At 40.9% G+C, this 21,364-nt stretch overlaps 1 protein-coding gene across 3 annotated transcripts in view; it reads right to left on the reverse strand.

The window, feature by feature from the left end:
* Positions 1-6,697: 6,697 nt before the first annotated feature.
* The window catches only part of TOR4A (torsin family 4 member A), a 45,523-nt gene continuing 30,856 nt past the window's right edge, over positions 6,698-21,364 (reverse strand). The window contains exons 1-3 of one of the 3 annotated variants that reach the window (XM_073640501.1): positions 15,190-15,344; positions 14,269-14,348; positions 6,698-8,534 (exon numbers count right to left, since the gene is read on the reverse strand). In XM_073640501.1, the coding sequence (XP_073496602.1) occupies positions 7,231-8,484 (1,254 nt within the window). In that variant the 5' untranslated portion in view covers positions 8,485-8,534; positions 14,269-14,348; positions 15,190-15,344 and the 3' untranslated portion in view covers positions 6,698-7,230. Of the gene's footprint in view, positions 8,535-14,268; positions 14,349-14,735; positions 14,799-15,189; positions 15,345-21,364 lie in introns of those variants that run through there. The other 2 variants (XM_073640504.1, XM_073640503.1) reach the window with 2 other exon arrangements.

Raw genomic sequence — 21,364 nt, forward strand, 5'->3', positions numbered from 1 at the left:
TAGGGGGCAGTATTATAGTAGTTATATTCTTATACATAGGGGGCAGTATTATAGTAGTTATATTCTTGTACATAGGAGCAGTATTATAGTAGTTTTATTCTTGTACATGGGGGCAGTATTATAGTAGTTATATTCTTGTACATAGGGGCAGTATTATAGTAGCTATATTCTTGTACATAGGAGCAGTATTATAGTAGTTATATTCTTGTACATAGGAGCAGTATTATATTAGTTATATTCTTGTACATAGGGGACAGTATTATAGTAGTTATATTCTTGTACATAGGGGGCAGTATTATAGTAGTTATATTCTTGTACATAGGGGGCAGTATTATAGTAGTTATATTCTTGTACATAGGGGGCAGTATTATAGTAGTTATATTCTTGTACATAGGGGGCAGCATTATAGTAGTTATATTCTTGTACATAGGGGATAGTATTATAGTAGTTATATTCTTGTACATAGGGGGGCAGTATTATAGTAGTTATATTCTTGTACATAGGGGGCAGCATTATAGTAGTTATATTCTTATAGATAGGGGACAGTATTATAGTAGTTATATTCTTGTACATAGGGGGCAGTATTATAGTAGTTATATTCTTATACATAGGAGCAGTATTATAGTAGTTATATTCTTGTACATAGGGGACAGTATTATAGTAGTTATATTCTTGTACATAGGGGGCAGTATTATAGTAGTTATATTCTTGTACATAGGAGCAGTATTATAGTAGTTTTATTCTTGTACATGGGGGCAGTATTATAGTAGTTATATTCTTGTACATAGGGGCAGTATTATAGTAGCTATATTCTTGTACATAGGAGCAGTATTATAGTAGTTATATTCTTGTACATAGGAGCATTATTATATTAGTTATATTCTTGTACATAGGGGACAGTATTATAGTAGTTATATTCTTGTACATAGGGGGCAGTATTATAGTAGTTATATTCTTGTACATAGGGGGCAGTATTATAGTAGTTATATTCTTGTACATAGGGGGCAGTATTATAGTAGTTATATTCTTGTACATAGGGGCAGCATTATAGTAGTTATATTCTTGTACATAGGGGATAGTATTATAGTAGTTATATTCTTGTACATAGGGGGGCAGTATTATAGTAGTTATATTCTTGTACATAGGGGGCAGCATTATAGTAGTTATATTCTTATAGATAGGGGACAGTATTATAGTAGTTATATTCTTGTACATAGGGGGCAGTATTATAGTAGTTATATTCTTATACATAGGAGCAGTATTATAGTAGTTATATTCTTGTACATAGGGGACAGTATTATAGTAGTTATATTCTTGTACATAGGGGGCAGTATTATAGTAGTTATATTCTTGTACATAGGAGCAGTATTATATTAGTTATATTCTTGTACATAGGGGACAGTATTATAGTAGTTATATTCTTGTACATAGGGGATAGTATTATAGTAGTTATATTCTTGTACATAGGGGGCAGTATTATAGTAGTTATATTCTTATAGATAGGGGACAGTATTATATTAGTTATATTCTTGTACATAGGGGGCAGCATTATAGTAGTTATATTCTTGTACATAGGGGATAGTATTATAGTAGTTATATTCTTGTACATAGGGGGGCAGTATTATAGTAGTTATATTCTTGTACATAGGGGGCAGCATTATAGTAGTTATATTCTTGTACATAGGGGATAGTATTATAGTAGTTATATTCTTGTACATAGGGGCAGTATTATAGTAGTTATATTCTTGTACATAGGGGGGCAGTATTATAGTAGTTATATTCTTGTACATAGGGGGACAGTATTATAGTAGTTATATTCTTGTACATAGGGGCAGTATTATAGTAATTATATTCTTGTACATAGGAGCAGTATTACAGTAGTTATATTCTTGTACATAGGGGGCAGTATTATAGTAGTTATATTCTTGTACATAGGAGCAGTATTATAGTAGTTATATTCTTGTACATAGGAGCAGTATTATAGTAGTTATATTATTGTACATAGGGGCAGTATTATAGTAGTTATATTCTTGTACATAGGGAGCAGTATTATAGTAGCTATATTCTTGTACATAGGGAGCAGCATTATAGTAGTTATATTCTTGTACATAGGGAGCAGCATTATAGTAGTTATATTCTTGTACATAGGGAGCAGCATTATAGTAGTTATATTCTTGTACATAGGGTTAGTATTATAGTAGTTATATTCTTGTACATAGGGAGCAGTATTATAGTAGTTATATTCTTGTACACAGGGGGTAGTATTATAGTAGTTATATTCTTGTACATAGGGGGTAGTATTATAGTAGTTATATTCTTGTACATAGGGTTAGTATTATAGTAGTTATATTCTTGTACATAGGGAGCAGTATTATAGTAGTTATATTCTTGTACATAGGAGGCAGTATTATAGTAGTTATATTCTTGTACATAGGGGGTAGTATTATAGTAGTTATATTCTTGTACATAGGGGGTAGTATTATAGTAGTTATATTCTTGTACATAGGGTTAGTATTATAGTAGTTATATTCTTGTACATAGGGAGCAGTATTATAGTAGTTATATTCTTGTACATAGGAGCAGTATTTGGCTGTGTGCCCACTATGCGTTTTTTAAGTGTTTCCGCAGCGGCAATTCCTCCGCAGAAACGCTTAAAAAACACTTGGTAGAAGGCCTGCCATGTTCCCCAAAGATAATCCGCATGTGCTGTGCACGTGCTGCGGAAATTTCCGCTGCGGAAAAATCCACAGCACTACCAATTATTTTGCGTAATCGCGGCGTTTTTGCTGCCATTGACTTGCATTGAATCGCTTAATATCCGCATCACTACATGTGCACATGGGGATATTAGGCGATTCAATGTGCGGATGGTACCCGGGTCTGGAGAAGAGGAGACTCTCATCCAGACCCGGGTACCATAGTAAAAAAAGAATTTAAAATAAAAAAAAACATTCTACTCACCATCTAATGGCCCCCAGTCTACATAGCGATGCGTCCTGGCTCTCCGGCAGCTCGCCATGGTCTAAAAGAACCTGCCATGGAAGGTCCTTTTACACAACCGCGAAACACCGGGGAGACCGGACGCATCGGATAAGGAGACTGGGGGCCATCGGAAGGCGAGTATAATGGGTTTTTTTTGTTTTGTTTTTTTACCATTTTTATCTTTTTTTTTTAACTAACTTGGTCACACTATATAAAATCCATGCCGGTTGCATGGATTTATATAGTGTGACCAAGTTGTAAAGCACTTTTCCAAGTGATGCTAAAATCGCTTGGAAAGCGCTTGACAACCCGCATGCGAAATCACATGTGAAAAACGCTTCACTTCCGCTTGTCCCTGGCAGGAAAAACGCATGTACAATCCGCATGTACAATCCGCATGCGTTTTTTCTGCCAGGGCGATACAGAAACGCTCAGGAAAAATCCGGAGCATTTCTGCATCGTGGGCACATAGCCTTATAGTAGTTATATTCTTGGACATAGGGGGCAGTATTATAGTAGTTATATCCCTGTACATAGGGGGCAGTATTATAATAGTTATATCCCTGTACATAGGGGGCAGTATTATAGTAGTTATATTCTTGTACATATGGGGCAGTATTATAGTAGTTATATTCTTGTACATAGGAGCAGTATTATAGCAGTTATATTCTAGTACATAGGGGGCAGTATTATAGCAGTTATATTCTAGTACATAGGGGGCAGTATTATAGTAGTTATATTCTTGTACATAGGGGCAGTATTATAGTAGTTATATTCTTGTACATAGGAGCAGTATTATAGTAGTTATATTCTAGTACATAGGGGGCAGTATTATAGTAGTTATATTCTTGTACATAGGGGGCAGTATTATAGTAGTTATATTCTTGTACATAGGAGCAGTATTATAGTAGTTTTATTCTTGTACATGGGGGCAGTATTATAGTAGTTATATTCTTGTACATAGGGGCAGTATTATAGTAGTTATATTCTTGTACATAGGGGCAGTATTATAGTAGCTATATTCTTGTACATAGGGGGCAGTATCATAGTAGTTATATTCTTATACATAGGGGCAGTATTATAGTAGTTATATTCTTGTACATATGGGGCAGTATTATAGTAGTTATATTCTTGTACATAGGAGCAGTATTATAGCAGTTATATTCTAGTACATAGGGGGCAGTATTATAGCAGTTATATTCTAGTACATAGGGGGCAGTATTATAGTAGTTATATTCTTGTACATAGGGGCAGTATTATAGTAGTTATATTCTTGTACATAGGAGCAGTATTATAGTAGTTATATTCTAGTACATAGGGGGCAGTATTATAGTAGTTATATTCTTGTACATAGGGGGCAGTATTATAGTAGTTATATTCTTGTACATAGGAGCAGTATTATAGTAGTTTTATTCTTGTACATGGGGGCAGTATTATAGTAGTTATATTCTTGTACATAGGGGCAGTATTATAGTAGTTATATTCTTGTACATAGGGGCAGTATTATAGTAGCTATATTCTTGTACATAGGGAGCAGTATTATAGTAGCTATATTCTTGTACATAGGGAGCAGTATTATAGTAGCTATATTCTTGTACATAGGGAGCAGTATTATAGTAGTTATATCCCTGTACTTAGTTTAGAGTCAGTATTATACATATTTCTTGGCCTTATTCCATGATTTTTTCTTTTTATTCTAGTTACTATGTTAGGAATGTGCTACATGGACATTTCTTCCTCTTGCTGCTCCTTGATTATGTGTTGGATCCCGCTGAATGTCTCCTAGTTCCAGGCTGAAGAGCCGCATTAACTGGATTATTCTCTTGATGTTGTGAATTAGAGCTGATATTGGGCACTACTCCTCTGCAGCCCGTTAAGGGTCCTGCATGCCAGGCACATTTCTAGCAAATTAATTTACATTCCATGGACAGGTGGGGCAGGGGTTGCTATTCCTTTATAGATCATGATTTAAAGGACTGAGTTCAGGTAATTTTGCCTCTGCTAGTGCCTCAGTAAATATCAGGCGGCTGGGTCATTACACAGACCATCTGTCACTACCGGTAAGGGAGTGGATGGTATGCTGAGCTTTTTAGGCCAGATTTAATAATGATGTCAATATATATGTCTAGTTTAGGATTTATAAGCTTGTTTCAGATGCCATCAGCAAGCAGGCTGCTTGCGATTTTCTCTGACTTGCTTGACTAGCTAATACATGAATGTTTCAGCTAACTGGGTATCAATGAGACGACCTGCGCTGTATGCATTAGGGTATGCCCAGCCTTATAAGACAGTTGCTGCAGATTTCAGGTTTACGAGGAACTAAGAGCAAATTACCTAGTGGGAATGGCACGCGGTTGTGCACAAATTGCCGCGGACCCTACCAAAAGATGTTAGGGAACCAGTTGTATCAAGATACCATTAATGACATGGGTGCGTTAAAAATGTAAAGTTTTAATGTTAATAGAGTGACCTGAGCGCTATTATTTAGCACTCTGTGGCGGTATAATCAGGGCACCAGATTCCATTATGTTGCCATTTTTTACTATATCTTTCTGCCTCGTTTTCCTTAGCTTGAAGCTCATGACCTCGTGTGTGGCAGTCTAAGAGCCTTGTTTGTGTCACTTGTGATTTTTGTGCCAAAAATTGTACTGTAATGCTCCCCTGGAGGAGGGCGTCCTGCAAAAGGGGTGTGAGCAATTATGGATGGGTATTACTCTCAAAGCTCTGTAGCTAGTATATGGGTGGTCTGTATGCTATGTTACACCCTTGAAGCTGTCAAAAGAATTGGAAAATACCAGATTTATAAAGGTTAGGATAAGAAATTCAACCAGGGTAAAGCTGGCCATAGACTCACTTAAGTGTGTCACCGCCTGGGACTTATATAATCTATTAATATGGTTATACACGTCTGAATAGATTTACATTTCTCATAGCTGTATGCCTCATATTAATGGTTTTGAAATCTTATATTATACCTTTACGTTAATAATTACTCCAGGCCCCGGGCCTGTAAGAAATCCCCACCTCCTCTCTTTATTATTATAGTACCCCCCGTCCTCTGCATGTCAGTGTCCTGTGATGTGCAGCTGCGGCGCTATAATCTCGCGCCTGCGCGTTGAGCTACTTCCATGATCCTCCCACGAGTCTCCGTGACTCACCGGCGCCTGCTCAGAAGGTCGCAGACCAATGTATTCAGTGATCTTCTGCACAGCCACCGTCAGTGACGCGCTGACCCTTACCTTATGGACGGCAGCGTCAGCACGTCACTGCCTGCGCAGAAGATCACCGAATACACTAGTCTGATCTCCTGCGCAGGCACCGGTGAGTCACGGAGACTCGTGGAGGTAGGTCAACGCGCAGGTGCGAGATTACAGCGCCACATCTGCACGTCACAGGACACTGATGTGCAGGAGGGTACTATGATAAGGAGAGGAGGTGGGGGATTCCTTATGGACCTGGAGCAATCATTACCATAGAGGTATAATAAGACTTTAAACCCATTCATATGAGGCATACAGGTATGAATAGATGTAGATCACCTGTATGCCCATATTAATAGGTTATTTACCGTACATCCCAGAGGGTGACAGATTCCCTTTACAAATCACTTGGCGGAAAAAAAATAAATACATTTTTTTTTTGCACATCCAGCTAGCCATCTAATGTGCACATAGGTGTCCTGACTTTCCCCTTAATCCAGATTTTGAGGAAAAGAAAGATCGGGCTGTTGGATTTCAACATGTAGATCCTATTTTTCTAAAAAAGGCTGTATGGCAACAGCCAATTCCCTTCTTGCCATTGAGAACAGATACATGCTCTTTCAATTCCAGCGGACAGCTTACTCCTATCTGAGGTTAAACCAAACCAAGTCTAACAGTAAAGGCAAACCAAGAATTAGATTTCATCAAATAAACAATCCAAAGAGTTTTTTTTTGTTGTTTTTTTTTTTTTTTTTTAAAATCCGAATTTTAAAAATCCAAATTGTAACACATCTAATTTTACTTGCATACATTTTAAAAAATAAAATCACAGCTGCACTTTGCCATCTTAAAAAGGAGTCATTGCCTTTCACCTGGCTTATTCATTCTTTAGAATAATCTCCTTGGGAACTGTTTCCTTTCAAGAAACTCCATAAATTGAGTGATTATTTCTGCATACCATTCATTCTACTAGGATCCCCATTATCAGAGCCACTATTGACCATTTCCGATGGTGCTACTCGCTGTTCTGTGGTCTCAAGTCCTATGATCATGTGTACGGGTGTAGAAGATTCACCTTAGCTACAACCTGCTTACAGCCAGTGATGGAATATTGCTTGTCTCTTACGGTGTAATATTTTAGCTGCCCAGCCAGGTTCTCGATGTTGCCATTATCAGGGTAAAACCCTTCCCGTAACAATTCATCCAGGAAACAATTTGCAATATGAGTCTTTTCCAGAAGAGTGAAAGGGATAATTTCGGCAACATCCCAGATGCCATGATGTTGCCTCAAGGAAGACTGTATGATGCTGTGAAGCTCTTGAGGGACGTTTAAGAAGTCGCTGGAGACATTCTGTAGAAAATATTTAGTGACCTCGTTGCCTCCGATGTTGCCGATTAGGATATAGATGGCATTTAGGTACTCATTACTTTGGTTTAGTTTGAAGTAACCATGCAACGTATCCAAAAGAGATGGTGGCATGAGCTCCATTTCATCAAATATGAAGACTGGTATTTTCTCCTCATTCTCTGCCCGAGTGACCATGTCTGATATCATGTTGGAGAGCTCAGTCTCACAAGTAGCAACGTCGCTTTCATTGGGACAGTTGTGCATCACGTAATATTGGAGAACAAAGTCACTTTCCACTACCGATCGGAAATGTTTGGCTAGTATTCGCCCCATGTGACTCTTGCCAACGCCACTAGGTCCATTCATGGAGATTACCAATGGCTTATTATGCCAGTGTGTGGCCAAGTAGTCTTTCAGCAGATCCGTTATTTTATCAATAGCAATTTTTTGCCCGAACACCTCCCTTTGCATAGTTTTCTCCAGTCCGTCCAGTTCGTATTTTAGGACATTATCGTCCAAATTCTCAATAGCATTTAGGATTTGGAAGCAAACGATCCCGATGAAAAGGATGAGGCAACGTTTCGCCTTACTCTTATGTTCTATGGGTAGATATTTTTTACCATTTCCTGGATAGAGCACCGGTCTGGACTTCTTGCGCTTCTTCTTACGTTTTAAGTTGCCCAGTGCAACTTGCTCCAGTGTTGGAGTATCAAAATTGAAAAATTTGGGGGCATCAATGCTTGATTGGGATTTACTGTCGGTGGAGAACTGTCGTCGAAGCAAGGTGGATTTTGTACCATCCGCAGATTTCCTACCAGACAAATCAAGATGCAGATTACTTTTCTTCAAGTTACGGATCTTTTGGCGTATTCGAATGGCTGCCCGTATGGGATAGACCAGAGATATCTTGTGTCCTGGTGCAGGAGCCTCTGGGTTCGGTTCCAGCCCATCCATTCGTTAGTTAGCAGTGGTTTCCAGTTTTAAGAATAGTCAAGAAAGGTGAACTATAATGAAAAAAATAAAAAAAATTAGTAAAAAACACACAACCCCACACAAGACATGAAAACTTGTGTTATGAGGGCAAAATAGTTTTTCCCAATTCGGATATACTAAAAAAATGACTAAGGCAGGTGAACTCTAATGCATAGATAAAACTTCAAGAAAGAGCAATAGGACATGAAGAAAAAGCCTTGAGACAAGAGTATATTATACCCAAAATTAGATTTAAAAATCACAATATATAATGCATCATATTTATACAAAAAGGAATAAATGAAAGCATAATGCTGCACGTATACAAGGAAAGTACAGCATGAATATACAGTTGCTTCTCACTAAATTAGAATATCATCAAAAGTTAGTTTATTTCAGTTCTTCAATACAAAAAGTGAAACTCATATTATACAGAGTCATTACACACAGAGTGATCTATTGCAAATGTTTATTTCTATTAATGTTGATGATTATGGCTAACAGCCAATGAAAACCCAGAAGTCGTTATCTCAGTAAATTAGAATTAAAACACCTGAAAAGGCTTCCTAAGCATTTAAAACGGTCTCTTAGTCCGTTTCAGTAGGCTCCACAATCATGGGGAAGACTGCTGACTTGACAGATGTCCAGAAGGCAGTCATTGACACACTCCACAAGGTCCCAGAGTCTGGAGGAAGAGTGGAGAGGCCACAATCCAAGCTGCTGGAGGTCTAGTGTGAAGCTTCCACAATCAGTGATGGTTTGGGGAGCCATGTCATCTGCTGGTGTAGGTCCACTGTGTTTTATCAAGACCAAAGTCAGTGCAGCCGTCTACCAGGACATTTTACAGCACTTCATGCTCCCCTCTGCTGACAAGCTTTTTGGAGATGGAAAGGTCATTCTCCAGCAGGACTTGGCACCTGTCCACACTGCCAAAAGTACCAATACCTGGTTTACACACAACAGTATCACTGTGCTTGATTGGCAGCAAACTCGCCTGACCTCAACCCCATAGAGAATCTATTATAGAGAATCTATGGGATATTGTCAAGAGGAAGATGAGAGACACCAGACCCAACAATGCAGACGAGCTGAAGGCTGCTATCAAAGCAACCTGGGCTTCCATAACACCTCAGCAGTGCCACAGGCTGATCGCCTCCATGCCACATTGCCGCATTGATGCAGTAATTGATGCAAAAGGAGCCCGGCCAAGTATTGAGGGCATTTACTGAACATTTCAGTAGGACAACATTTCGGATTATAAAAACATTTTTTCAAGCTGTTGTTATAAAGTATTCTAATTTACTGAGATAATGACTTTTGTGTTTTCATTGGCTGTAAGCCATAATCACCAACATTAACAGAAATAAACACTTGAAATAGATCCCTCTGTGTGTAATGACTAAATAATGTAGGAGTTTCACTTTTTGTATTGAAGAACTGAAATAAATTAACTTTTTGATATTCTAATTTAGTGAGATGCACCTGTACAATAGAAAAGCATGTGCCTCATAATCGACCCAATAGAATTATTTAGAAAGGTATCCCATAAGTGGAACAAATGCCACAATTTGCAAACTTACACTCTGGCTGGTACTCAGTGTCCCTGTTGCCCCAACGCACGATTCGCCCTTCTTGGTCATTGGGCGTGTGTTGGGGAGGGGACAGCTGGATTTTTATTATCAGACTACACCAGCAGGTGTAATCTAATCATACATTCCACCGCCTGTGAACTGAGTTACCATAATGCATCAGGAATAATATCAGCAACGCATGCGCCTTTCTACCTTGACATTTCGGCCTATAGAAACCTTCCTGTGAGACCCCCCCCACCCCTATGCTGCCTTTGGTGTAGTCTGATGAAAACCCAGCTGACCCCTGATGAAGGGCAAAACGTGGGTTGGGGCTACAGGGACAGTGAGTACGAGTCAGGATGCAAGTTTGCATATATGGACTTTAAAAAAAAAAAAAAAAGATTGTTGTGGCATACGTTTCTAAATAATTCTATAGGGTCTATTATGCAGCACAGGCTTTTGTACATTCATGCAGCATTATTTTATTCATTCTTTTTTGTATGAAAAGATGCAATATTTATTGGGCGATATAAATAAACTTATTCTTTTGGGTATAATATACACGTCTCAGGGCTCTTTCTTCATGCTCTATTATTTTCTGATGTGTTATTATGCCCTCATGTCCATCTATCTGCCCCTCCAGAAAGTTATACTTTGAGGAACCATTAAGATTTTACTGCAGGGCTGCAAGAATAGTACTCCCCTCCCTCCATATGGTCTTGTGATAAGTGCACCTACGCCTCCATGTGAATTTCAAACATAGTGGCCGACTGCAGACATCCAGTTCTGCCAAAACGGGAAATGAGACATTGGCCATGCATTTCCATTCATGATAGGTGCAGATAATAGCCCGACACGTCGCTATCTCGCAATACCAGCACTTCGCGTTTGGAAAGAGAAGTAAAGACACAGTCTCTGCTCTGTTTTTACAAAAGCAGGAACGGCTCCTAATTCACCTTCCTGGTTTGAATGGAAGATTCAGCTTGAGAAATAGATCTGCTCACACACAATTGGGCGTGATCCAGGGGCCGTTTAGCCTCTACAACCCTCCGTGGAGGCGCCGCTGGCCACTACATTCATCTGCATCTGGGCAGGAAGCGATGGCTGTCAGTTATTGATCGCCTGAGGTACATCCAGATTTTTGTAGAGGTTGTACTTACTCTTTAAAAAAAAGGGGCTCTCTGTATTCATTAATACTTCATAATTAGAGTTCTGCAAAAATAAGCTGAAAGGAGCCACAACTGTCCTGATCCCTTACTTTCTAATGAATTATCTGTGATCACCACCTCCCTTTCTAAAAAATTCATCAGTAATTGTGAGCCATGAAATGAATACACTGTGTTCCAAATTATTATGCAAATAATATTTTCTCAGATTTTCCCAAATTACCTATATGAATTGCAGTCATTGTAATTTTCCAGTCAAATAACTATTATAGTACAATTGAAAGGTTTTTGTACAAACTGCCTATGATAACAGTATATTTAAAAAAAAATAAAAAACTCAAACTGCACTCAAAATGCATGTTCCAAATTATTATGCACAGCAGAGTTTTCAACCTTTTCATTTTAATAAAGAACAAAAAAAATGGTCATTTTTGAAATTATAAGCATTAGCAGGTTATTACAAACTGAAAGCAAACAGTTTTCAACTCAAAACTTTATTCTAGGTGATGTTACATTTGCACATAGGACCCCTTGTTCGAAAGGAGCTTCTGAACTCGCTCGTCCATTGAATTTGTCAGGTTTTGGATGGTTTCTGCTTCAATTGTTTTGCATGAGGACAGAATACCCTCCCAGAGCTGTTGCTTAGATGTGAACTGCCTCCCGCCATCATAGACACTCCTTTTGATGATGCTCCAGAGGTTCTCAATGGGGTTGAGGCCAGGGGAGCATGGGGGCCACACCATAAGTTTGTCCCCTTTTATGCCCATATCAGCCAGAGATGCAGATGTGTTATGTGCAGCATGAGATGGTGCATTATCATGCATGAAAATGATCTTGCTGCGGAACCATGGCATGAAGTGCTGTTTGAGAAACTCAACATACATTATGGAGTTCATCTTTACCCCTTCAGGGATCCTAAAAGGGCCGACAATCTCTCTCCCCATGATTCCAGCCCAAAACATTACTCCACCTCCTCCTTGTTGGCGCCGTAGCTGTGTTTGCATGGGGTGTCCATCAACCAGCCATCCTCCACTCCATCCATCTGGACCATCGAGCGTTGCACAGCACTCATCGGTGAACAAAACAGTTTTGAAGTCAGTCTTCATGTATTGTTTGGCCCACTGGAGCCGTTTCTGCTTGTGTGCAGTGGATAGAGGAGGTCGACAGGATGGCTTACGCACAGCTGCAAACCTCTGAAGGACTCTGCATCTTGTTGTTCGGGGGACGTTTGAGGCACCAGCAGCTTCAAAAACTTGTCTGCTGCTATGACAAGGCTTTTTTGCCGCTGCTCTTTTAACCTGACGTAATTGCCTGTTGGAAAGCGTCGTCAATTTTCCCTTATCAGCACGCACACGTGTGTACTGTGAATCAGCTACATACTTCTTGATTGTGCGATGATCACGATGAAGTGTCTTGGCAATTTTGATTGTAGTCATGCCTTGACCTAAACACTCCACAATTTGTTGCTTCTCAGCAGCCGACACATCCTTTTTCTTTCCCATTTTGGCAGAAAATGTAGGCTGCTTAATAATGTGGGACAGCCTTCTTAAGTAGTCTTGCCTTTCATTGGACACACCTGCCAAACTAATTAGCACAGGTGTCTGCAATTGCTTACAGTGATAAAAAGAGCCCTGACACACATCACCATCAAGGAGTTTAACTGACAAACAAAAAAATTCTTCCCTCATCACTCCTAAACACTTTTTGCATAATAATTTGGAACACAGTGTAGGTAGTAAAAAGTCACCTTAAGGTTGAATTGCCCCCTCCTCAACTACTGGGCAGGTTGCATATATTAGTATGGCCACCCCTGGATCAGTCATGGGGAATTTCTGTGTTAGAATCCTCAGTGATCAATAATGGAACTTGGCAGCAACTGTTCAATTTCCCTACAGCTCCACCACAGGAGATAGTAAGTATGACAGTCCATGTTAAAAAACAAAAAATAATAAATCAATGAATATTGTAAGCAATGCACAGATGTGCTGGGTCCTCCTGAGCTGGGGACACTTTGTAGCAATTCTCTTTGGCTAATTGATACAGGTTACATCTATAGAGCAAACAGCAAAATTCAATTGCGCTAACGCGTTAGGACAGTGTAACAAAGAAAAAGAAAATGCCAGACAGGGGCATGAATATAAAATATAATAAATCTTCATTGAAAAGCCATTAAAACAAACAGAATAAAAAGATCTAAACAAACGTGAAATAAAACAAAGACAAAACGTGGGTATGTATGCAGTTAATTGCTACAATAATAAAGTTCTATACATGTACAGTAATAGACCACGTGGATTACAAATAAAGTGCAACATAAAACTAGTTGTACATAAAGCCCTAAAACCTGTAACCAAAGCCATATTGCATAGATGACACATCTTCTACATATATAGATATGGCTTTATGCCTTTAGCCGCTTACTTTTGGTTGCTGGGATGTCTGACATATTTACCGTATTCATCTGATTATGTAGCCTCTATCTTAGAAACGTGTTAATTCTATTTTCTCAGCTAGCTGAAACATTATTTGTTTTTTTTCCATAAATTTACTGACAATTTTGCCCTTATTTACTGACACAATCTGACTTCCGTGTATTTGACATTTTCTTCACAGTTTTCAACAAGCTGATTGTTACGGTCTATGTGCAAATAAGTGGTTCCAAGTTATAGGGCTTCATGTACAACTATTTTTATGTCACACTCCATTTATAATTAACTCAGTCATGTCCGGTGGTCTATTACTGTACATGTATTTATAAACCGTCATTATTAACTGCATACATACCCACTTTTTGTCTTGTTTTATTTCAGCTTTGTTTGGATCTCTTTTTATTCTGTTTGTTCCAATGGTTTTTCAATAAAGACTTATTATATTTACCCCGTTTGGCATTTTTATTATTTATTTATTTATTTTTTATATTTTAATTGATAGAGGTCCCAAGTAAGAACCTCCTCTTAACCCAATGGATCGCTCTATGAATGCAACATTTTCCCTGTTCTCCAATATGCGAAGTCCTCTGCATTACTTACTTGTAGTAACCGGCCTGTCCACTCCAAGGTGTCTTCTGGTCACAACCCCAAACTACTTCTGCTCATTACCAAAGTCATATCTGGAATAGAGAAGAGGCGTCTTGTTATTATACTGACTATCTCGTGCGGATAAACTGATCAGGTCTGCACGGCTACGTGACTTCTCACATGTAGTGCTCTCTGTGTGCTCAGATACAGCAGCTCTGCAGACGGTATCACACATGATGGGATTAGATACATGGGTCACTGGACAGTATCACACAGGCTAGGGTTAGAGAGACTGATTACAAGACAGTATTACACACAGCTCAGCAGACAGGATCACACATGATAGACTTAGATATAGCATATAGTATCACACACAGTAGGATTAGATACACAGCTGAGTAGACAGATTGCATTGCAACCCACAGGGTGATGGAACTACAACAAGCAAGTCGCAAGAGATCAAACAGGTTGAGACGTACCTACAGGTTGCAATGCATCTCCGTTCACCTGCATTACACTACAGTGTAGCAGCGACATACAGCAATCTTTAGCCACGTGACCGATGTCGTGGCCAAAGTCACCACAGACTTCTAGGGCCTACTAGATCAGACATTAATGAGATGCAGAAGAGGGCACTGGTGCCAGGCACAATCCAGTCTCACTGAGACAATAAAGGGGTATTGGGACTGGGTATACTGGAGGCAAGGGGTATCTGCGGGGCTACACCGGCTCTCACACCATGCACAGATCCATACCACAAGCCAAGTCATGAATATAGTAACGCAATCATTGCAACCAGAATAAGGAACAGTTTGTTGCTCATGGAATAGTCAGGGGAAAATGCTGAACACAGCCTTATATTCTACAGCAGGGAGTGGTACAGGAACTGCAGAAGCTGATAGAAGCTAGAATCACAGCATAATGGAAGATTACCTGTCCGAGCAGACGCAGCTACTGACAGTGAGTGTCCGGGCTGCAGGACGCCCAGCCTCACACCATGCTCACCAAGAGGAAAGTGAGCGGCGAGAGGTGGAGACCTAGGAAACTTCCTTATGATCACTGATCTGCACTCCTCAGTCTGCTCAGCACCAGCTCGAACACAGAAAAAGGACACACAAAAATAAAAGCATAACGGGGTAAAAAGACAGCAGCCACCATTACCAACAAAGGACAGAAAACTAATGCACTACAGGCCGCAGCTTCATAAAGGCAGAGGCAACACAGGTGCAAAATACTGATGAAGCCACCACTCACAACCACCAATCCATGGAGGGGTGGTCGCCTAGTATTAGAATTACACAGGCATAAGACGTGTACAGGGCGCCAGTCACACAGATGTAGTGCTCAGCGATGGCTCACTGCCTAGTAGTGACCCTCATACTATGTGTAAGGTCGTTTTCTGACCTGTGGTGGTGAATACGGCTGCTGCCTTTTTTAACACCAGCTTTATAGAGACATGCACCAGTATTTACCTCACATTCAGCATGTGATACTGTGTGCTGAGCCGTGTATCTAATCCTATCCTGTGTGATACTGACTGCTGAGCTGTGTATCTAATCCTATCCTGTGTGATACTGTCTATTGAGCCGTGTATCTAATCCTATCCTGTGTGATACTGTGTGCTGAGCCGTGTATCTAATCCTATCCTGTGTGATACTGTCTGCTGAGCCGTGTACCTAATCCTATCCTGTGTGATACTGTCTGCTGAGCGTGTATCTAATCCTATCCTGTGTGATACTGTCTGCTGAGCCGTGTATCTAATCCTATCCTGTGTGATACTGTCTGCTGAGCCGTGTATCTAATCCTATCCTGCGTGATACTGTCTGCTGAGCCGTGTATCTAATCCTATCCTGCGCGATACTGTCTGCTGAGCTGTGTATCTAATCCTATCCTGCACGATACTGTCTGCTGAGCCGGGTATCTAATCCTATCCTGCGCGATACTGTCTGCTGAGCCGGGTATCTAATCCTATCCTGCGCGATACTGTCTGCTGAGCCGTGTATCTAATCCTATCCTGCGCGATACTGTCTGCTGAGCCGGGTATCTAATCCTATCCTGCGCGATACTGTCTGCTGAGCCGGGTATCTAATCCTATCCTGCGCGATACTGTCTGCTGAGCCGGGTATCTAATCCTATCCTGCGCGATACTGGTCTGCTGAGCCGGGTATCTAATCCTATCCTGCTGGATACTGTCTGCTGAGCCGGGTATCTAATCCTATCCTGCGTGATACTGTCTGCTGAGCCGTGTATCTAATCCTATCCTGCTGATACTGTCTGCTGAGGCCGTGTATCTAATCCTATCCTGCGTGATACTGTCTGTCTGAGCTGTGTATCTAATCCTAATCCTGCGTGATACTGTCTGCTGGGAGCCGTGTAGTCCTATCCCGTGATACTGTCTGCTGAGCCGGGTATCTAATCCTATCCTGCGTGATACTGTCTGCTGAGCCGTGTATCTAATCCTATCCTGCGTGATACTGTCTGCTGAGCAGTGTATCTAATCCTATCCTGCGTGATACTGTCTGCTGAGCCGGGTATCTAATCCTATCCTGCGTGATACTGTCTGCTGAGCCGGGTATCTAATCCTATCCTGCGTGATACTATCTGCTGAGCCGTGTATCTAATCCTATCCTGCGTGATACTGTCTGCTGAGCAGTGTATCTAATCCTATCCTGCGTGATACTGTCTGCTGAGCCGTGTATCTAATCCTATCCTGCGCGATACTGTCTGCTGAGCCGGGTATCTAATCCTATCCTGCGCGATACTGTCTGCTGAGCCGGGTATCTAATCCTATCCTGCGCGATACTGTCTGCTGAGCCGGGTATCTAATCCTATCCTGCGCGATACTGTCTGCTGAGCCGGGTATCTAATCCTATCCTGCGCGATACTGTCTGCTGAGCCGGGTATCTAATCCTATCCTGCGCGATACTGTCTGCTGAGCCGGGTATGTAATCCTATCCTGCGTGATACTGTCTGCTGAGCCGGGTATCTAATCCTATCCTGCGTGATACTGTCTGCTGAGCCGTGTATCTAATCCTATCCTGCGTGATACTGTCTGCTGAGCAGTGTATCTAATCCTATCCTGCGTGATACTGTCTGCTGAGCCGTGTATCTAATCCTATCCTGCGCGATACTGTCTGCTGAGCTGGGTATCTAATCCTATCCTGCGCGATACTGTCTGCTGAGCTGTGTATCTAATCCTATCCTGCGCGATACTGTCTGCTGAGCCGGGTATCTAATCCTATCCTGCGCGATACTGTCTGCTGAGCCGTGTATCTAATCCTATCCTGTGTGATACTGTCTGCTGAGCCGTGTATCTAATCCTATCCTGTGTGATACTGTCTGCTGAGCTGTGTATCTAATCTTATCCTATGTGATACTGTCTGCTGAGCCGTGTATCTAATCCTATCCTGTGTGATACTGTCTGCTGAGCGTGTATCTAATCCTATCCTGTGTGATACTGTCTGCTGAGCTGTATCTAATCCTATCCTGTGTGATACTGTGTGCTGAGCTGTGTATCTAATCCCATCCTGTGTGATCCTGTCTGCTGAGCCGTGTATCTAATCCTATCCTGTGTGATACTGTCTGCTGAGCTGTATCTAATCCTATCCTGTGTGATACTGTCTGCTGAGCCGTGTATCTAATCCTGTCACGTATAATACTGTCTGCTGAGCCGTGTATCTAATCCCTTCATGTGCCATACTGTCTTTACAGTAAAATATTGCTGCATAGCTTGATCCTCTGTAGCCGGCCATCAGCCGCTGTCTTCCCATCCCCCATACTCAGGCATGCTGGGCTCAGCTGAGTGTACCTGAGTACTCATTAGGAAGGGAGCAGTGAGCAGGACCGTGGGATGGAGCCGGCATATTTAAAGCCTTAACCCCCTGATTCTTATCCCCGACCTTTGCCTGTAGGGGTCCTGATTCACATTAGATTGTTGACTTACTGGGTTTGGCTAATAATATATTTCTCGTATGTATAATGGATTTAAAGGGATTGTCCAATATAGACAGAAAAATATATATATATATTTTTTTAGGCATGGATGCTTTTAAAATAAAAAAACGCAAGCACATTCACCTACCAGCTGCCCCAGCATCTAACACAGGATGGTCCGGAGGCCTATAGCTCGGGAAGCGATTCCTACTTTTTTCAGAGATCACACGACACTGCAGCCTGTGATTGGCTGCAGCGGTCAGGTCATCAGATGTTTCTCTGATGACCAATGCTTTGATGTTTGGTCACGGTGTGTGCTGACGAGGTGTCAGGGACCCTGAAGCCCATGATCTTTACTGCAGATGCTCCCAGGGCAGAGAATAATTAGATAGGAAAGTTATTATAATGGAAACACCTGATAAGCAAATATCCATCGTCCGTGCGCGGTATTTGAATAGATACAGTCACTTCACAATCCCCATTGTCAGGACGAGGGAGGTTGTCACCACAAATCCTCTTATTTGGTTTCTTTATGAATGACTCATCATGAGTACTGATATATATTTTATTATAGAGCCATTGTCAGTGCGGGATATCAGGGGTATATTGCCATTTAACCCTTTATATACACAATATAGCAAGGGGTCAGGTGTCGTTTGGCAATAGATGCAAATCTACATTCTAGACATCATTATTTCATCAGCTGTGGGCACCACTTGTTTTACCATAAATGTTCTGACAGTACAGGAGTATGTGTGGCTGGTTGCATACGGCCCACCTGGGCTTATATTTCCTGGAGATCTTAGCTGGAAATGCAGTTTTTCACCATGAAGCATCTCCTTCTATGAATGCATTTGTTACATTGACACCTATCCAATGGCACCAGTCATGTTGTCATCTGGTCAGGATTATTGGGTAGTGCCCAGCCAAACCACTGACCCATTAATAACCTGCTTGCTTATTCATCATACTGAATGGTTCATTATCAACCATTTTGATCACTAGATCGCCAGAGACTATGTACAGTATGTGCCACTATTCTCAATATATTCCATTGATTTACTAGGGATTGGAAATAGTATATACTAGTAAGTTACTGTGGATTGGTTACTTTAAATACCAGTGGAGCAATACATGGCAAATGCCACTGGGCCACCAGGGATGGAGAGCAGTATGTACCAGAAGACGTTTCTTGCATTTATCTCTAGACCTGGATACTGTATGTGCAAATGAACGACTATATATTGCATATACTACTTGGTCACCAGGATACGTTTATAGTATACACCAAGCAGTGTTAATACCACTTGGTCTTCAGGGACTGGATATGCTAAGTTCAACTTCATCACTATGGATTTTATAGACTACCCGATCACCAAGGACTGGGCATGGTATGTCTGGGTCACCAGTAAGAAACAGTCTATGAATATGCATTATATTCCACTGGCTCAACCTGAGCCACCTTCAGTATTTACCACATGACCATTATGTATTCTATATTGAACCACTAGTTCACCAGGGATCATGTGTAGTATGTAGTACTGCTTCACTAAGTATTGATAGCACTACTAGGTCATCATAGGCTGGATACAATATATGTCACTTGTTATTTTATAGGCCTCTTCTAGAGACGTGAGAGTATATAGCACATACAGAAAGTAGCAGTTGATCAGGGAGCATTGGTATATTTCAGGGTGCCATGGTAAAGTATATACTAGTGGACCTCTATGCTTTACATCTTCCGACGGATTAGCCTTACTACTGGACCACTATATTTTCTATTATTTATTATTAAAACATCATTGACTCCATGGTGCTGTACACATGAAAAAGGTTTACATAGAAAATATATATACAGATTACAATGAACAAACTATTAATGACAGACTGGTACAGAAGGAAGAGAGCACCCTGCTCATGGGCTTACAATCTATATCAGTATTTTGTCTTATATACCACTAGGACACCAGTGAATGGGTACAAGAACCACTAAGCTACCAGAGGATGGGTATAAATACCCTGTAGACCTGCAGGGAATGGGTACACATACCCCTAGGTCACCAGGGAATGGGTACTAATAACACTAGACCACCAGGGAATGCGTACAAATGCCTCCGCGACACCATGAAATAGATTCAAATTACACTAGACCACCAGGGAATGTACACCAACCATTAAGACACCATAAGACACCAACAGGGAATGGGTGCAAATACCTCTAGGACACCATCGAATGGGTACAAATAACATTAGACCACCAGGGAATGCGTACAAATGCCTCCGCGACACCATGAAATAGATTCAAATTACACTAGACCACCAGGGAATGGGTGCAAATAACACTAGACCACCAGGGAATGGGTACACTGTGTGCCTTTTGGTGAATACACTTTGCATTGACAGGATATTGTAGACTATATTCTATGTGCCACTAGTTGGTTGTTCACTGGTGACTGGTACACTACCCCTACTACACATAGTAATTATATATCAGGGTATTTTCACTGTCATAAGAAGAAAGTTGGATTATGTGACTCACATCTTGCATTTCTAATATAACCCCCAGCCTTATTCTGTAGTTAATGAATGATGATAACTGAAAGCTATTAAAAGTTTTAAATCCCTCGAAAAAGATCCAATCCTTGAAAAAAAATTACTTTGGCTCACAAGACATGGACTTAGACATAGTTTATTGCTATGAAATGGGACAAGACTTGAGCTGCTCGGTGGAGATGCCCCTAGGTTACAGCGATAATTGTAAATTAATTGCCGACAACCTCAGCCTTCGCTACAAGATGAGTAAAGCCCTTCCTAAAATGTCCTTTTTGTTAATTGTAGTAGACTGTACCTTAGTGTCCACCCCCAGTCGGCGTATACGCCTGAAAATGATGGACAGCAGAGCGCACGTTTGCTTCGTCGGCACCATTATAGTCTATGGCTCTGTCTGCGCTTACAGTACATCTGAATCCTGTTTTACGGAAGGGGCAGATGTAAGCCCTGACAGGACCAACGAACAGGTGCTGGAACTCTATGTGAAAGCACCCTTATAGCCTCTCATTAAAACAAGCTTTTCTGGATGTCAGGAGACTTGTAGTGTAAATAAAGGTCCTTGGAGGCAGATTACAGTGTGAGCTCGTGGGGGTTTACATTTACTTACAACTTTCCAAAGCAACAT

The sequence above is a fragment of the Phyllobates terribilis genome, unplaced genomic scaffold (assembly GCF_046119375.1).
Source record: "Phyllobates terribilis strain yellow unplaced genomic scaffold, ASM4611937v1 Scaffold_7__3_contigs__length_470593459, whole genome shotgun sequence".
NCBI classification, from domain to species: domain Eukaryota; kingdom Metazoa; phylum Chordata; class Amphibia; order Anura; family Dendrobatidae; genus Phyllobates; species Phyllobates terribilis.